We start from the raw sequence: 17,639 nt of genomic DNA, 5'->3' as shown, positions 1-17,639 counted from the left end.
TGTCAACGTCTACCAAAATGTAATATCTAAGCCTCTGTAGCACCTAGAAACATGAAATAAAAAGCATGCTGTGCTACGCAGCATCCAGCGGGAGGGTCAATGTTGCGTCATGCAGCATCCAGCGCGAATGGGTTAATGTCCAATTAAACTCTCGTTAATCCACCTCTGGCGAGTGAATTAACTTGACAAAGCATGACAAAACTGACGTTACAGCGTCAACAGTTACCTTTTCCATCACGTGTCGCACAAACTTTTTGATGCGCATCGTTTTTAAGCTAATTTTCTTTTGGATGGAAAAAGGGCTACCGTCAGACACTCAACATTCACTTCCCTTCTTCCAGCTGCTTTGTACAACAGGGTACAGTATAAGATAAAACAGTGCACTGTAACGATAGGCATTCATCAGGCAAGCTATTAAGGTATACTACATTACACAGCAACATATGTGGTAGAATAAATTACATGGTAAACTTAAAGACTATTGGTAAAACAGGATATTTCTTGAAAATCATCTCGGGGCATCTCTCTCTCTCCTATGCGGTTTTTGATTGGCGGATGGTCAGTCCTACCCTCGCTGTGGTAGCCGGCTGAAGACGCCTCGTCTGTTCGGGACCCTCGGCTGCGCTCCTCGAAGCGGCGTGGGCGGCTGGCACTCCTCTTCCTGTCTGTAGTCCCGCCCTTCCTGTCCGCTAGGCCGGACTTCCTGAGTGTGTGGCGGGACAGTGGCTCGCTGTCCGTCACTGGGCCTGGAGGGCACCGCAAAGACCACGTTATCACTTCAGGGAAATCAGCATGCTCGTAGGTGTATTCACACATTTACTACATTTACATAGACCATTAGTGCATGAACTATTTACATAGACCATTAGTGCATGGACTATTTACGGTATATATACACACAAGCTGTCTACGTCTGTTCTGCTTTGATGTGACTGATGTGGTTGAGTGGTGATGGCTTCCCTTCATCATGTCTTGATTTGCCACCATGCACTGGCTGACCTCACTCTCCTCTCAATTCCGCAGTATCTGATTTGCACAAAGACTGGAAGATCCAGAGGGCTGACATAAAATAACAGAGGGAAGCACCAGCATTACGTTTTCTTGAGCTTCAATTTCCCCCCAATTGTCGAGCAAAGTGAGTGAGCCGGGGAGACCGAAGCTGTGCCGCGCCTCCAGCCCCGCGCTCAGGACTAGGGGACTCTCTTCGTCTGCGCTGTTTGCGTGAGGGCTGTGATAAGCGCCGCCACAGACAGCCTCGGAGAGTGTGGAGCTGCCAAGAAAGCCAGCGCTGCAGGAACTCATCAGTTCCACGCCTGTTGGCTGGCCACACTTGTTCACTTGCATGCCAAGGCTTTTCTTTTTTTTTTGGGGGTGGGGGGGGGGCGGTTTAAGCACCCCAAGTCAAAGAGACTGCTAGACTACTGTGAGTGCCGAGGAACTATATTTGTTACGCTGAGTTTGTCAAGTCCATTTAGAGGTAAACTATGCAGTATTGGCAATTTCCTTACTGTTTTCTCGGTTTTTGCTTCTTTTTCGCTGGCTCCGTCATGACGAATGTCTGAGAAACTCCATCGCTACCTTTTTTCTAGCCGGTGCCTGGCGTGTATGTGTATTTGAATGCAGTAAAGCAATTCGTTACACTCGTTATACTTCCTGACACTGTGGCCGTCGGCCGGCCGGCCCACAGTTGCAAGGGTGTTTTTTCCGCTCACAGGCACTAGGGGGAAGCGAGACGGCCACCATTTAACCCGAAAAAAGTCATATAACCATTCCAATGACTCTGACGCTGTTAAATGAAGGTAAATTAAGCTAAAAAAAACTTGCATATTAAGCTAAAAAACCTGCATAGTGTTTCTAAAACATTTCTAACGCGTTTCTAAAACATCATGCAGGGAGGCTGTTGGTGTCCCCATCAGGCTGTTTGGCGTATCAGTCAATAGGGGGGGATAAGCAGCTCTTCACACAGTTTAGAAAGGCATTGTGCGCTAGGCCAGTAGTCACACATCTGTCTTGAGAGAATGCCATGCCACTGTTAGACCAGCAGCCAACTGCTGAACAGCAAACCTGAAAGCCTGCAGGAGCACAACTAATGTTTCAGCAAACTTTTCCATTTGACAGTCTGTAGGTGGATGTAGGCGAGAGCGCGGAGGCGGGAGACAGGCTGTGCAGGCTTGTTTATCAGAGTTATTTCCAGGATTGTTTAAGAGGCTGCATAAGATGAAGTTGCTGGCTTTCAGGTTCTCGAGCATGTACTGTGTGAATATACAGTATGTATATGTGTGTATGTATGTGTGTGTGTGTGTGTGTGTGTGTGTGTGTGTGTGTGTCTGCGAAGGTGGATGTGGTATGTGTGTGTGTCTGTGGAGGTTGACTCCGTGTGTGTGTGTGTGTGTGTGTGTGTGGTAGTCTACCCAGATGTGTGTGTGTGTGTGTGTGTGTGTGTGTGTGTGTGTGTGTGTGTGTGTGTGGTAGTCTACCGAGGTGTGTGTGTGTGGGCCACTGCTCGGCGTACCTGTGGTCTCCAGGCTGCTATGTGGTAGTCTACCGAGGTGTGTGTGTGTGTGTGTGTGTGTGTGTGTGTGGGCCACTGCTCGGTGTACCTGTGGTCTCCAGGCTGCTGTGTGAGGCTGCGTCGTTGTCCTGGTTACAGATGACGGTGCCCTGGGAGTCGGAGGAGAAGTGGCTGGCCATGGACTCATGGTGCGAGTGCGAGTGCATGTAGCTGTAGCTGTCCGTGGAGGAGTCGGTGCGCGTGTCGCTGGAGATGGACGGCTCGCGGCCTGCGGAGACAGACGACGTGCGCTTCAGAGACATTCATAGGACAAATAAATCCTCGTATTAGCTTTTCCGTTTTTTCCACACCATCCTTTAAGCGCCTCACTAAGCTTGCGTCTTGCTTGCTCATCATCAAAAGGCTCTTACTATAGAACCACACAGTGCTGCATTATCATAATGGGAGCTAGGTTGCTAACCAAAGCCCTCTGCCCAAACAGTCACTCAAACTAGCGCTAACAAGTGATGTGAGATATTAAAGCCTCACTGCAGCAGTATAGCAGAGTGCTTCTTAAAATAATGCAGATCTGTGTGTGTGTGTGTGCGTGTGTGTGTGTGTGTGTGTTAGAGAGTGTGTGCGAGTGGGATGGAGGTGGTACCTGAGTCCTCGCTGTCGTAGTAGGACTTGTTGAGGTAGTGCAGATCCAGTCGGGAGGGCTGGTCCTGCGCTGACACCGGCGTCCCCCGGGGGTCAGCATAGAGCAGCAGCAGCGGCTGGTAGTGACCCTTTATGCAGCGAGACACCACGTCCTTCCATTTGGGCCCGATCTGGGGGGGAGAGAGAGAGAGAGAGAGAGAGAGAGAGAGAGAGAGAGAGAGAGAGAGAGAGAGAGAGAGAGAGAGAGAGAGAGAAAAAAAAAACACAAAAATCAGTGCGATAGCGCTGTGAGCAATGTCACTTGGCTTCCTGTGACTCAGTCCCCAAATGCTGGCGGTGACGTACGCTTCCCAGCAGTACAGCAGCCCGACTGGAAGAGCAGAGAGAGAGAGAGAGAGAGAGAGAGAGAGAGAAAAAAAAAAAAAAACGACGACAGCTCCCTCAGAAGCGCGGCTACGCTTACGCAGTTAGAATCGCTGATAGATTCCTTCCAATGGATACTGGAGGTCGGACATTAGAGCGCTCCACAGATCACGGTGCCTCTCAGTTTCCGCTCCAGAACTTGAGCTTAGCTTACCCCCTAGATACTCCCAGGATTTCCAAAAAGAGGGATTCGCTTCACTGCGCTGCCTCCATGGCCGGGCTGTGGCAGGATGTCCGGACGGCCCTATCACAGCACTCCAGCATACACAGAGCATGTGTGTGTTTAAGTCTGTCTGTCTGAGTGTGTGTGTGTGTGTGTGTGTGTGTGTGTGTGTGTGTGTCCAAGTCTGTAAGCGTGTTAAAAGGTGTGAGCCTGTGCAAATGTGTGTGCGTAAGCGTCGATGTCTGTGTGTGTATGTGATTGTCATGCGCTTATGCGCATAAAGTCCCTATGTGTGGGTGTGAACGTTTGCTCACGTGTGTGTGAATGTGTATCTGTGTGTCTCTGTGTGTGTGTGTGTGTGTGTGTGTGTGTGTGTGCATACGAGTGTGTGTGTGTGTGTGTGTGCTCATACGGGTGTGTGTGTGTCTTTTCCCCTGGCTGTGGCCTATGATTGGCTGATTCCTCCTGGCCCAGCTGAGGCGTAGACAATGGAGGGATATCCTTGTTTTCTGTCCACTTTTGTCCAGCCCTCTCGGCCGCTCACGTGCTGGGCTTACTGCGGGCCGCTGGGCCGAGCTCACTCCCAAAAAAAGCTGCTTTGTGTGCAACTGTCCTGGATCCAGCACCCAGCATATAGCACCGGCACACAAAGCCTTGCCAGTTAGCAGCAGAGCACAGGGAGCAGGGGAGAAGGAAAGAGAGGAAGAGAGGGAGGAAGGGAGAGGGAGAGAGAGAGAGAGACAAAGAGAGAGAGAAGGGGAAGCAAGGCAGGGTCGGAGAGGCCAAGAAAAGAGAACAGTAACATAAAGTCAGGTGACAAATAAAATGTGTGTGTGTGTGTGTGTGTGTGTGTGTGTGTGTCAGACAGAGGGGAAAGAGAAGGATACACAGAGGGAGAGAGGGGGAGAACAAAGGGAGAGGTGTGGACAAATGGAGGGTGTAAAAGAGAGCGAGGGAGAGGGTGAACGAGTGAGTAGCTGGCTTCAACTCCTCTGTGGCTGAACTCCTCCTTGTGCCCTCAGCAGAGGAGAGCAGCACTGACCCAAATACAGCTGTAGCAGCACAGCAGACCTGCACAACGGCCCAGACCAGACTGGAGCCTGAACACACACGCACAAGCATGCGCCCACGGGCACACACACACGCACAAACACATGCACGTGCAAACGCACACACGCAAACGCACGCACGTGCAAACGCACGCACAGAAGCTCAAAGTCACTTAAAACCAAGTTTCTGATTCATCTAAAAGCATGGATGTGGCAATCATCCATGGTGGTATAAATGAATCCCTCTTATACTCATGAAAACGGTTACTCTTTATTTTAGTTTATCTTAATTGTTTCATGATTCCAAGTTCCAACAATAACAAAAAAAAAAACATCACAAGTGGAAAGCACTTCAGATGGGCATTGGTGACTGAGCATGTCGAGTGTGAGCTTCCTCCTCTTGGTTCTAAATGAGGTCACATGTGGTGATGGCTGCAGCTGCTGTGGCATCACCATGACAACAGCAATGATGCAACATAAAATAATGACGAGGGGGGTGATGGTGATGATGGTGCAGTTTACAAGGATGCCATTATGGCCAGAGTAAAGATTCCCTCATGAACTTAATAAACTTAATGCAATTAGCATGGCCCCCTCTGACAAATGAGTCAACAAGCTGCTGAATTATGCAAACCAGCACGCGGGCACGAACAAAAATATGCACAGATGAAAAACGACAGGACAACACACACACACAAATGAGTCCTCACTTCTGCTCACACACACTCTGTATGCATGCTATATGTGCACACACATACACACACAGCAAGAAGGAGAGCCTGCAGGGTGCCATTAGATCATACCAAGTATTTCAGTATTTCCCTCTAATGACTTCGAACTGGCGCCCTGCTGACAGAGCAAGAGAGAAACACTCAAGATCTTCACACTGCCAGCCTGTGTGTGCATATGTGTACGTGTGTGTGTACGTGTGTGTGTGTGTACATGTGTGAGTGTGTGTGTATGGACGTCCATCAGAGTTTGACTATGATATAACAGCGAGGAATTAGGCTTAAAAGGTTTTAAATGGAGCCAATCCATTTCCGTAACGGTGTGCTAAATCACCCCAACAAGCTCTCCTCTCCGTTAAGGCCTAAGTAACGGGCCAGGCGTTGCAGGATGCACTCCGCGGGTGAAAACAGGAAACAGGAAAGTCGCCACCATACCTCCTTGACGTGGGCGTCGTCGAAGTACATCCACTTGCGGATCTTGGTCTGGAAGAAGAAGGTGGAGTAGTGTTTGCCGTAGTAACACACCATGCCCACCAGGTAGAGCTCCGCCTGCTTGGCCTTCTCCTCCGTCACCCGGTAGAAGAGCTGGGGAGGGGGGCGAGGTGAGGTGTGTGTGTGTGTGTGTGAGAGAGAGAGAGAAAGAAAGAGAGAGAGAGAGAGAGAGAGAGAGAGAGAGAGAGAGTTTAAGGCTCTTTTATAAACCACTGCCTCACTTTCACACAATGCAATAAAACATAACAATTCCTCAAAACCAAAGTCTACACACATTAATATCATGCTCCATGCTGCACTTTAAAAACCATCTGACCATCACCACCATTTCACAATGGTAGAAAATGACAGTACCATTAAGCATTTCAATTTGTACTGGCTGCTTTTACTGGCTTATGACTAAGTACCACATTTCCAATGCATAAAATATATCTTACTATTATCATTCTAAGTAAAAAATGAAACCGAAAAAGGAAGATAGAAAAAAAAATCTCTTCCTTGGCATCTCTAATCTGGTCTTGCTTTTCTCTGATATGTCCTCTTCCTTGGCATCTAATCTGGTCTTGCTTTTCTCTGATATGTCTTTGTGTTTTTGTGTTAGTCACGAGTAAGCACAATGTATTCCAACAGTAAAAATAAACACTATATAAATAAAGATGGATCTGATTTGATTGGCATGCCCTGAGATAAACATACCTTACACAATGAGCAGAAAATGAAAAACAACAATACATGTTTATCTCTAATTCTCAGTATGTGACAGGAGTGAGGGAGAGATAGAAGGAGGGGAGGAAGAGAGGGGGATGTAAAGGAGAGGAGGTATGGGTGAGAGAGAGCGAGTCCTACGTCATGGCCTGACACACGTGGTGCGTTGGAATCCAGTGCTGTGAGGTGGCATAAATAATCAGTGGAGCGGGCCATGAGTGTGCACTCTAACTATTAGCTTATGCTATCAGGGGAGAGAGGGGACTAAGGGAATGGGGGGGCGGACAGGGACAGAGAGAGAGAGACAGAGAGAGAGAGAGAGAGAGAGAGAGAGAGAGAGAGAGAGAGAGAGAGAGAGAGGGAGAGGGAGAGGGAGAGGGAGAGGGAGAGGGAGAGGGAGAGGGAGAGAGAGAGAGAGAGAGAGAGAGAGAGAGAGAGAGAGGGAGGGAGAGAGAGAGAGAAGAGAGAGAGAGAGAGAGAGAGAGAGAGAGAAGAGATGAAGTACAGACTACATCAGGGCACCCAAATAGATTCCATGACAGGAGGCTGCGGGGATCCCATGGGTGTGTGGAGCTGCTGCTGTGTGCTGTGTTGGGATGGGATGGGATGTGGGGCAGTGTTTGCTCAGAAATGGGGCAGACGTACAATAGTCGCAGTTGCCTTTCAAAATTCATTGTGCAGACCTGTTGTAGATTCTCCAAATATACAGCTCAATCACAACTGAAAATAATGCCTCATTGTGTGTGAATAGAGGTGAATACATATAATTGTTTGTGTTGCAGCGAAGTGTCAGTTGTCAGTTCCGTGGGACGTGGGGGGGTGGGGGGGTTCGGACAGGCCTGCCCCCACTGCTTAAAAAAATCCTAGAGGAAACACTGTGGGGGCAGGTGAGAGTGGGGGTGGGGGTGGGGGTATGTGGAGCTGCTTCTGTGTGCTGTGTTGGGATGGGATGTGGGGGCAGGTGAGAGTGAGAGTGGGTGTGTGTGGAGCTGCTGCTGTGTGCTGTGTTGGGATGGGATGGGATGTGGGGGCAGGTGAGAGTGGGGGTGGGGGTGGGTGTGTGTGGAGCTGCTGCTGTGTGCTGTGTTGGGATGGGATGGGATGTGGGGGCAGGTGAGAGTGGGGGTGGGTGTGTGTGGAGCTGCGGCTGTGTGCTGTGTTGGGATGGGATGGGATGTGGGGGCAGGTGAGAGTGGGGGTGGGGGTGTGTGGAGCTGCTGCTGTGTGCTGTGTTGGGATGGGATGGGATGTGGGGGCAGGTGAGAGTGGGGGTGTGTGGAGCTGCTGCTGTGTGCTGTGTTGGGATGGGATGGGATGTGGGGGCAGGTGAGAGTGGGGGTGGGGGTGTGTGGAGCTGCTGCTGTGTGCTGTGTTGGGATGGGATGGGATGTGGGGGCAGGTGAGAGTGGGGGTGGGGGTGGGGGTGGGGGAGTGCTGCCATCACCTCGTGTACTCATGATTACTTTTCTGGAAGGTTGAGTGGGTCTGTGGATTGGTGTTCTTATTTCTGGTGTGTAATGAGACTCAGTGGGGTGTGTGTGTGTGTGTGTGTGATGCATTCCATCTACAGACGCGGGGCCAGCCGCCTGCTTGGGTTTGGTAAGGGCTGAGTCAGAGCCCCACTGTGCTCTCCAATTCCAATCTCTTACTGCATCAGGCCCCACGCATACCTATGAGCAATGTCACCGTGCACATCACTGGGCCGCCACATCCTCTCTCTCTCCCTCCATCCATCCCTCTCTCCCTCCCTCCATCCCTCTCTCCCTCCCTGTTTGCTCTACTCTATTTACTCTGTGTGATGACAGTAAGCATGTGATTGTGTATTTATATATGTCAGAGGATTTGCATGTTGCATGTATTTACCTAGGAAAATATCACTGTGTGTGTGTGCGCACGTGTGTGTGTGTGTGTTGTGAGGTGGTGAGGACTACTCACATCCCCCAGTCGTAGGATGGTGCCGAGGCTGTGGATGACGTCTTCCGCCAGGTCAGAGTGGTCCGAGTCCCACACCAAGCCGATGGTGATGATCTCAGGGGAGTTCATCAGGACGCGCCGGATGCGCAGCTTCTCCCCACAGTTACCCTGGAGACCACACACACACACACACACACACACACACACACACACACACACACACACACACACACACACACACAAACTATCAATAACCCATCATTGAGAGGGCAACATGAGACCTCCATTCATGTGTTGAGTGTTAAAAGGGGATGACAGTTTCGCTTTCGCTCGATCCTCCCTCCATGAAGCGTCTGTGTGGCGAATGCTGCTATCAACCCAGAGGAAGAGTAACCTCCCTCTCAGAGGAATGAGAAACCACTAAGTGAGGGCTCAGGCAGCTGTGGCCTTCTAGAAACTTCTAGGCCTTTGGTTAGTGGAGCCGAGGGAGCCTGGCTTACACTCACTCGCTGACTCCCTGGACTCTCTGTCTCCGTCGGTCTCTCGCTCTGTGGTTGGGGTTTGGAGGAGCACCCAACCACTGCCCAATGGCAAAACATCTAGCGAAAAGCCTTCTAGAAGTTTCTCCCTTGGGAAAACTACAGTGGATGAGCAGAAACTGGGAATGGCTTGGGATGAAATTTGAGAGGGTTGTGTGTGTGTGTGTGCGTGTGTGTGTGTGTGTGTGTGTGTGTGTAGAGGGGGGTAACTTGTGACCCCCACACATCTACCAACTTGACCTCATTCCTCAGGAGGAAAACGACCCCCGCCCCCCCCCTTACTCCTTTTGTCTGTTTGTTTTGGAGGAGCTGTGCCACTACTGCAGGCTGCCAACTGCACCCCCCTGCTTCCCCCAAAGGGCAGCGATTGAGCTGGGGCCAAATTTTGCTGTAAATAGCGAAGATTTTCTCACAGCGGGCACAAGCTCTGGGAATTCTCTGACACACTCACCCACCCCACCCTCCAACACACACACACACACACACACACACATACACACACACACACACTGAAATGCACCAAACAGAAGCCAGCTCTCGTTAAAACAAAGCACTTTTCAACCCCTCACTCCCAAAAACATTGTGTCTATTAATTCTCATTTAAAAGGCTTTTAAATTCATTGTCTTATCTACACAACGTGCTGTCAGAGAGACATCCTGCAAATCTATTAACATGGGTGTGGGGCACTGAGGGTCAGGGAGAGCGACGGGCAGATGTTCCATTAGCAATTGATGCGCAGAAGATGTTTATGACCATCATGCTGCCACTGAACAATGAGGCCATAGTAGAGGCATTGTGCCATCCCCAAGGACCCGCCGCTTTGTTACAAAACAAGGCACTGTTTATGATGGGTGTGTGACTGGGAGTGTGACTGTGTGTGTGTGTGTGTGTGTGTGTGTGTGTGTGTGTGTGTGTGTGTGTGTGTGTGTGTGTGTGTGTGTGTGTGTGTGTGTGTGTGTGTGTGTGTGTGTGTGTGTGTGTGCGCATGCGTGCGTGTGTGTGTGTGTAGTAGACTGTGTGAGAAAAGTAGCCTTGTTCTTTCATGCCATAAGATACATTAACATTCAACCCATGCACTGCCATCTTGACCTAGCTATTACTCAATGCCCAAAAGCCCAAAACACACACACACACAAACGAACACACACACACACACACACACAGTCAGCTTGAAGACAAATAGAAAAAATCAAAGATTTCCAGAGATGTCCACATCAGAATTCATACTGCACTCTTAAAATGAATGTGTTGTCCCTAACACAGAGATGTGTTAAAAAAAACAACGCAAGTTGTGTACACATTTTGTGTAACAAATTAAAAAAGGAAACAACACAAACTTGTGTGGTCCCTATCTGGACACAGAGATGTGTTAAAACAACACTAGTTGCGTTGTTTTCAACACATTCATTTTAAGAGTTTTATTTTATTCTCATGACTAACAATCATAACCTCCTCCTCAGTCTGGCCTCAAACTGTGATAAAGCTCCTCTTGAGCAAATGGGCAGGGAGGGTATATGAGTAAGTGTGTTTGAAAGTTCACAAATGTGTGTGTGTGTGTGTGAGAGAGAGCTCACGTGTGTGTGTGCATGTTTGTGCATGTGTGTGTATGTGTGTGTGTGCGTGCGTGCGCGTGTGCGTGTGTGTGTGCGTGCGTGTGAGGAAGACAAATGAGTCCTGGTCCTGTGTGTGTACGGACCGGGCAGTTGCGCAGGTCCCCCATGGTGCTGGCGTTGCGCAACAGCTCCCCGAACATGTCTGGAGTGGGCTTCTCTCGGCACTCCAGCATCCGCACCGCCTGGTTACTGCAGCCCGGCAGAGAGAGGGATAGAGGAGAGAGAGAGAGAGAGAGGGGGAGGGAGGGGGAGAGAGAGAGAGAGAGAGAGAGAGGGAGAGAGGGAGAGAGAGAGAGAGGGAGAGGGAGGGAGAGAGAGAGGGAGGGAGAGAGGGAGAGAGAGAGGGAGAGAGGGAGAGAGAGAGAGAGAGAGAAAAAAACAATCAGGTACTCAACTCCTCAACAAGCTGCATATCACAGCCACTGTTAAAGGTGCAGTCAGCAATTGCGCAGGAATTTGTTTATGTTTATATTTAAATGTATTAATAGACGCTTTTGTCCAAAACAACCTACATTATATTTTAATCAAGGACCAAATGAAACACACCAGAGGTAGTTCACCCCTCCCGCAATTATTCCCAGAGAAACTCCACAGAGGGTTTCATTTTTGTTTGGGGGACAGGCCCCTACTTTGTTTGTTTCCAGTTTTCCAGAGTCTGTGCTTTTACAGTGTATTCACAGAATGGGCTAGCAGTTGGAAGGAGGTGATTGCTGAATGTGACAAAAAATTGTATGGGCTTGAAATCGTGTGCGATCATTGACTGCACCTTTAACAGGATGTGTTATTGTGTGTGTGTGTGTGTGTGTGTGTGTGTGTGTGTGTGTGTGTGTGTGTGTGTGTTTTAGCATATGCTAGCAGTCCTTGTTTGAGGTGGCTTGGCTGGGAGTGAGTAGCTGCTCTGCATCTCTGCAGTGCAGCGTCAGTGTCAAACCCCCAGCAGGGTGACAGCAGTCGTCTGAACACCTCTGCACTGCACAGCCGGCTTCAGGGGACACCAAAGCCAAGAGCTTGTTCTACTGTGTGTATGTGATATATATATATATATATATATAAAAATAAATAAAGAGTGAGCCTCTTCACTTCATTGTGTTTTTCCGACTAAGCCTTTGTGTGCACATGCACGTGAGCGAAGGGACGCTTGAAAGCGTAGTGTGTGTGTCTGTGTGCGTGTGCCCTAAGCGTGCGTACGTGCATGTATGTGTGTGCTTGTGTGTGTCCGTGTGTGTGTGCCCCAAGTGTGCGTGCATGCATGTGTGTGTGTGTGTGTGTTCGGGAGTCATGCAGCTAGACACAAGAGTGCGGAGGAAAAGCCTAATTAGGCTTTAAACCTCAGCCCTCTCAGCACATCTGATGGCCTCACTGCTACTCTGCTGCTGCCGCCACTGTTTGCGGCCAGTAATGGCTCCTGAGTGCAGCATGTCACTCCTGGACCAGACACATTTCCAGCACTAAGTGTCAGGCCACAGCGGCCCTCTTGCTGTGCAGCAGGCCTGCCTGGCAGAGTGCCATGTTCCCTAAATCAACCGTGTGTGTGTGTGTGTGTGTGTGTGTGTGTCTCTGTGTGTGTGTGTGTGTGTGTCTCTGTGTGTGTGTGTGTGTGTGTCTGTGTGTGTGTGTGTGTGTGTGTGTGTGTGTGGAGGTGGGCGTTTCGCCCCATATGTGGGCCATTCCTCAAGGCAGATTTGCTGAATTGATTAGTGCCATGTTGAAACAAGCGGTGGAATATTCACGAGGCGATTTCCGCCCGTTTGCATCAGCGCTGGCCCCCGTGGCGGTGGCTCCCCCCTTGCCTGGCAGGCGGCGCTCTGACTGGGGTCGTGGGGAGGGGGGGGGACGCCTGCACAGATGTGGCCCACAAACACACACCTGCACAGGCAGCCACAGGCCGGCTAGCACGGCCTCTTCGTGCCGATCTGGTCCCATCCACTCCACTCACAGGCCATGGCAACAGCATGCAGCGCCTAACCAACCCATTCACCAGCACCTTTACTGATTGACTAGATACTAATGGTTCAGATTGTTGATATCATTGACTCTGGTTTTGTTTCTTCACGGATTCCCTGATGTGAAATGTGGAGGAACCAGAAAGCCCTCTGACACTGCTAGCACACTCACACTCAGCTGCATGACCAACCTAAATCATGTAAGAGGGTGCGATAGGATTTTAATGTGTTCATGTTTGTATAAGTTTGTGTGTGTGTGTGTGTGTGTGTGTGTGTGTGTGTGTGTGTGTGTGTGACCCGGCCAGCTTTGCGGTACTGACCAGAGAGAGGTGGTGGAGATGTAGTGGACCATCTGGATGAAGGACAGGGGGTCTGAGGAGGCACCACAGCTGCTGCAGACACACTGTCAAAAACACACAAGAGGGAAAAGGGGTTAGCTCAAGTCTGTGTGTGTGTGTGTGCTTTAATTTTTCACTTGCTTCAATTTCATTCACAGGGACAGGGGGCATAAAGACTGAAATAACCAAAATATTTGCTCAATTGCAAAATAAAAATAAAATGAAGAAATCCATCCCAATATGATCCTATAATCCAAATTCACCCCTTTTAGCTTTTTCTGATGATTCTAACATGACCTTTAAGAAAACAAACATTTAAGTGTGTAGGCGTCACACGGCACACTCACCTGTTCAAAAAGCGTCATGGCGAACTTCTGGTGGGGTATGCAGTGCTTGGCTGTGCAGATGTCCTCCTTGCTCTCGTTGGCGATGTGAAAGTGAATGCGCATCAGAATGTTCTCCTGCGACACGGCAAGGTTAGGGAGAGGGGGGGGGGGGGTTAGAGCCGCTTCTCATCAATTCACCTAAGCTGCCAGGCTCACACCATGCATACATAACAGAACACTCCGGAGTCCGGACATTTACACGGAACAGTTCAAGACACCCAGGGCAAGAGAGGGTTCCTAGAGAGTTCTCTTTAAATATTTAAAAGCCCAGTAACCGGGGCTGCGACTCGAGTCGTTTTTTTTCCCCCTAAGCGAGGTGGTGGTGTTAAATCTCAGCAGGGCTCCACATCTGATCATGAATTTGCGGGGGCATAAGCAATGCAGCAGTTTATGGAGGTGACACCTGACCCGGGGGGCGGCCACGGGGCCAGAACCTGCTGACGGAGGACAGATTTGCCCTGAGAGAGCGCAGAGCACCAGCGGCCAGCGGGGGGCCCCGTGATTCACGCCGCTCTTATGAGCAACATCCCTCTTCGTCAAGTGGACAGGAGGACTAGCACAGAGTCCCCCCCCACAGCACGCCAGAGCACTCTGCAGAGGCTGCGGACCGTACACACACACACACACACACACACACACACACACACACACACACACAGGATGAGGAAAAAAAGGAGGAAAAGAGGAGCGAAGAGCAAAGAGAAAGACAGAGAGAAATAAAGAGAAAGCTCAAAGATGTGAAAGAAATAAAGTAGGAGGGAAAAGAGTGAGAGAGTGTGTGTGAGTGTGTGTGTGTGTGTGTGTGTGTGTGTGTGTGTGTGTGTGTGTGTGTGTGTGTGTGTGTGTGTGTGTGTGTGTGTGTGTGTGTGCGCGCGCGAGAGAGAGATCCTAGCATGATAATGCGACAACAACAATAACAAAAATGCATACATTAAAATCCAGTACAACGGGTATTCTGTGCGGGGTTTGCAGTGGTCAGCATTATCTCAGCGTGCTGTGGCACAGGCCGCTGGGGTGGGGGGGGGGGTGGGAAGCGATGGCGTGGGCTGGCATGTTGCCCGAGAGTGCCTGCTTATAAAACCACCCCGTCAGGAGAAAAGAAGCGACTCGTCTTAACGAGCCCTCAACCTGAGCCAGCACGACCGAAAAGGATAACGCAGGACAGAGTCGGACAGAGTGCAGGGTATTGGGACAGAGAGCTCTCTTAAGGCATTCTGGTGTTCTGCTTCATGTTCTTATTGTTTACTTCTTCGTGTCGATTCGGTGATGCAAGCGCGTGCACTGGCTGAACTCTCTGCACTCTTGTCCTCCCTGGTACAGGTGCCGGTGCCAGGGACTGCGGCAGCTCGCTGCCCAGCATCAAACGTTTCCCCTCGGCCTTCTGCCGCCGGGAGGCTTCCAAGGTGCCCGCGGAACGCCAGCCAACACGCACCCGAGGGCTGTTTCTCACCATCACCAGCGCTCATAACAAAGAAGGGCAAGACAGGAGCCAGCCTTAATCGACTAATCCCAACAGGGCCATTTTGGCCGGGATGCTCTGCCCTTAAAGGAAATTCTGTTAGCTTTGATTTGCGTTTGGCAGTGGCCACAGTGAAGGTGAGTGCAGAATGAGAGAGAGAGAGAGAGAGAGAAACAGCCAGCAAAGAATAGAAAAAAAGAAGGAAACTGAAAAAAGGAAAGAGGAGATACAGAGAGAGTTTCAGACAGAGTGAGAGAGAGTGAGAGAGAGAGAGAGAGAGAGAGAGAGAGAGAGAGAGAGAGAGAGAGAGAGAGAAGGCGAGACTGGAGGTGTTTCTGTCAAGGGTTTTAATAGGAATGGAGAAACTCTTACGAAGCACTCTGCGGCGTCGTCCATGATGCCCAGCTGGAAGCGCTGCTCGTCCTGGAAGGTCTTGGCCAGAGCGCTGCGCAGGGCGTCCGACGGCAACACCTTCTCACTGCTGAACTGGAACTGAGCAAAGATGCTCTGGAAGCACAACAAACACACAACACACACCACAGCAGCTGGTCAGACACAATGGAGTACAACTGGGTTCAGACAACGCAATGGAGTACAACTGGGTTCAGACACAACCAGGGTAGGAATTTCACGGCGGCCACGACGGCCATGGCCGTCGTAGCCCTTTGCGTTGGCCGTGACGCCCCTTTGAAAATCAGAGGTTTACAGGCCACGATGGCCTTGGTGCCCCCTTCTTTAAATATTCTGATTTGCGTCCTACTAATGGCGATATATATTTAGCCTATGGCCTGTCAAAATAATCTTAGCAGTCACAGCGCAAATTACGCAGTGGAGAAAGTGACAGCGCAAGAAAGAAAGTGCGTCCAAATTAACCCATTCTTCTCAGTTGAACTACTCGCGAAGTAGCCTACTCATCACACAGACATCACAAGTATCACATGAAAGAGCTTTTTCTCAGCTTTTAAACGATGTTAGCCGCTATTTGCTGTGGTGAACGGTTCGCGAGAAAAGTAAATAATATCATTCAATTTAATCATAAATTCTACTGAAGGTTTTGCGTCCATCTCCCTAACCATTCATCTCGGTGGAATACTTCACGAACCCTTCGTAACATATGACAAACCATATATCAGAATAAACAGCAGACCTTACCGAACAGACAGGTGTAAAGCAGTCCCCTGTACAGTTAGCCGTTCCAGACTAATCCCGTTTTTAATTTGCAGTACATTTCAACATACATGGATGTCTCCAAATTTGGGATTTAAGTTTTACACTGTGTTTAAATTGTTCCACATTATGTCATAACGGGCCAAATACAAAATAAATATTACAAATGTCGCCTTGATATCGGTAAATCAGAGGACAGCTGACTATAAGAGTTTGTGAAAGTAGCCTTAATGATCACAAAATGCTAAGCATGCATCTAGGCTATTTGAGTTTCTTAAAGCTGAGCTGTGCTTAAATTGTTCAATACATGATTTCATAACAGGCTAAATATAAAATAAATGTTAAATATAGCCTAGATATCTGAAAATATTAGATGATCAGATGATTTACAGTTATATGTAATATGTCATGTTTTATGTTTTTGTAATGTTTCATACAGTGATGCAGGTCTACTGCAGTGAATACAACTTTGATCATTTTTATAGAATACTACTGTATAGTTAACTTTGGCCTTGGTGCCCTGACATGTGGCCTTTGTGCCCCCCACCAAATATGCCCAACTGAAGGCCAAGTGGCCTTGCCCCTAAAATGGTGAAATTCCAAGCCTGGACACAACACAATGGAGTACAACTGGGTTCAGACACAACAGAATAGAGTACAATTCACTCAGTCCCACTCAAATGGGTTCAGTGCAGTTCAAATCAATCCAGCTGGGTTCAGGCTAGTTCAGTTCCATAAACTACTACGCGGGGGGGTTGATTTGGTAATAGAAGTGGCATCACTGTTTGTCAGACAGTTGCATAACTAATTCTCACCAGAAGTATCTCCAATGATAACGAGCGTAACAAAGGCGATGAAAAGAGCAAGGAGGCAGCTGGAGGAAAAGCGTGGCACCCGGACGCTTTCGAGACGAATTCGGCGGCGGCTGCTGAGGCTGCCAGAACACCGCGGGCAACACTTGAGATTTGAACGAGACGCCAGCATGTTCACACGGCTCGCTGTTGTTTAGAACAGTCTCAAGGCCTAATCAAAACAGCCTCGTCTCACTCTCCCTCTCAATCACTCCGTTATACTTTTGTTGTACATTATATTCCCTCTTGTACTCCCCCCCCCCCTCCTCTTCCTCCTCGTCCTCCTCCTCTCTAGCTCACGCCAGCTGGCCAGATAGTGCTTTGGGCCTTGTCAGCAGTACAGCACACAGACCAGAGCATATTGCATGAGCGCACGCACACTTACAAGTCATCTTCCACCTGCTCGGTTTCTCTGTACCGCACTGGACGTACAAGACGCCTTCATGAAATCGTAATGATATCTCTTTCGCATGTAATACATTAATCATGACCGAGGATCGGACACAGTTGTCGAGAATCTGGTTGAGTAAAAGGCCTTTTTCCTCTCGATGGGAGTCGGGCTATTTAAAGGAATGCTGGAGGAAAGAGACACAAACGGGGCTACCTCTAGACACCAAAAAGGTTAATACTGCGTGACTGCCTCCTTAAACAGCTCAGACTACCACATACATGGGCAACTGGACAAACGCAGACAATTTGTCCACAAATATTCCTTTC

At 49.4% G+C, this 17,639-nt stretch overlaps 1 protein-coding gene across 1 annotated transcript in view; it reads right to left on the bottom strand.

Moving 5' to 3' along the window:
- usp54a (ubiquitin specific peptidase 54a) overlaps nt 1–17,639 on the bottom strand; it is a 60,083-nt gene that overhangs the window by 19,067 nt on the left and 23,377 nt on the right. Inside the window, exons 4-12 of the mRNA XM_076285887.1 lie at nt 15,277–15,411; nt 13,407–13,520; nt 13,042–13,124; nt 10,862–10,967; nt 8,647–8,793; nt 5,950–6,099; nt 3,153–3,321; nt 2,601–2,780; nt 570–746 (exon numbers count right to left, since the gene is read on the bottom strand). Of these exons, the coding sequence (XP_076142002.1) occupies nt 570–746; nt 2,601–2,780; nt 3,153–3,321; nt 5,950–6,099; nt 8,647–8,793; nt 10,862–10,967; nt 13,042–13,124; nt 13,407–13,520; nt 15,277–15,411 (1,261 nt within the window). The remainder of the gene's footprint in view (nt 1–569; nt 747–2,600; nt 2,781–3,152; nt 3,322–5,949; nt 6,100–8,646; nt 8,794–10,861; nt 10,968–13,041; nt 13,125–13,406; nt 13,521–15,276; nt 15,412–17,639) is intronic.

This window comes from Alosa pseudoharengus, unplaced genomic scaffold (assembly GCF_046254945.1).
Source record: "Alosa pseudoharengus isolate Yale_2024_CS ecotype anadromous, Long Island Sound unplaced genomic scaffold, YU_APseudo_1.1 YU_APseudo_1.1_scf_15, whole genome shotgun sequence".
In the NCBI taxonomy this organism is placed as follows: Eukaryota; Metazoa; Chordata; class Actinopteri; order Clupeiformes; family Clupeidae; genus Alosa; species Alosa pseudoharengus.
This window is presented reverse-complemented; position numbering and strand designations above follow the sequence as displayed.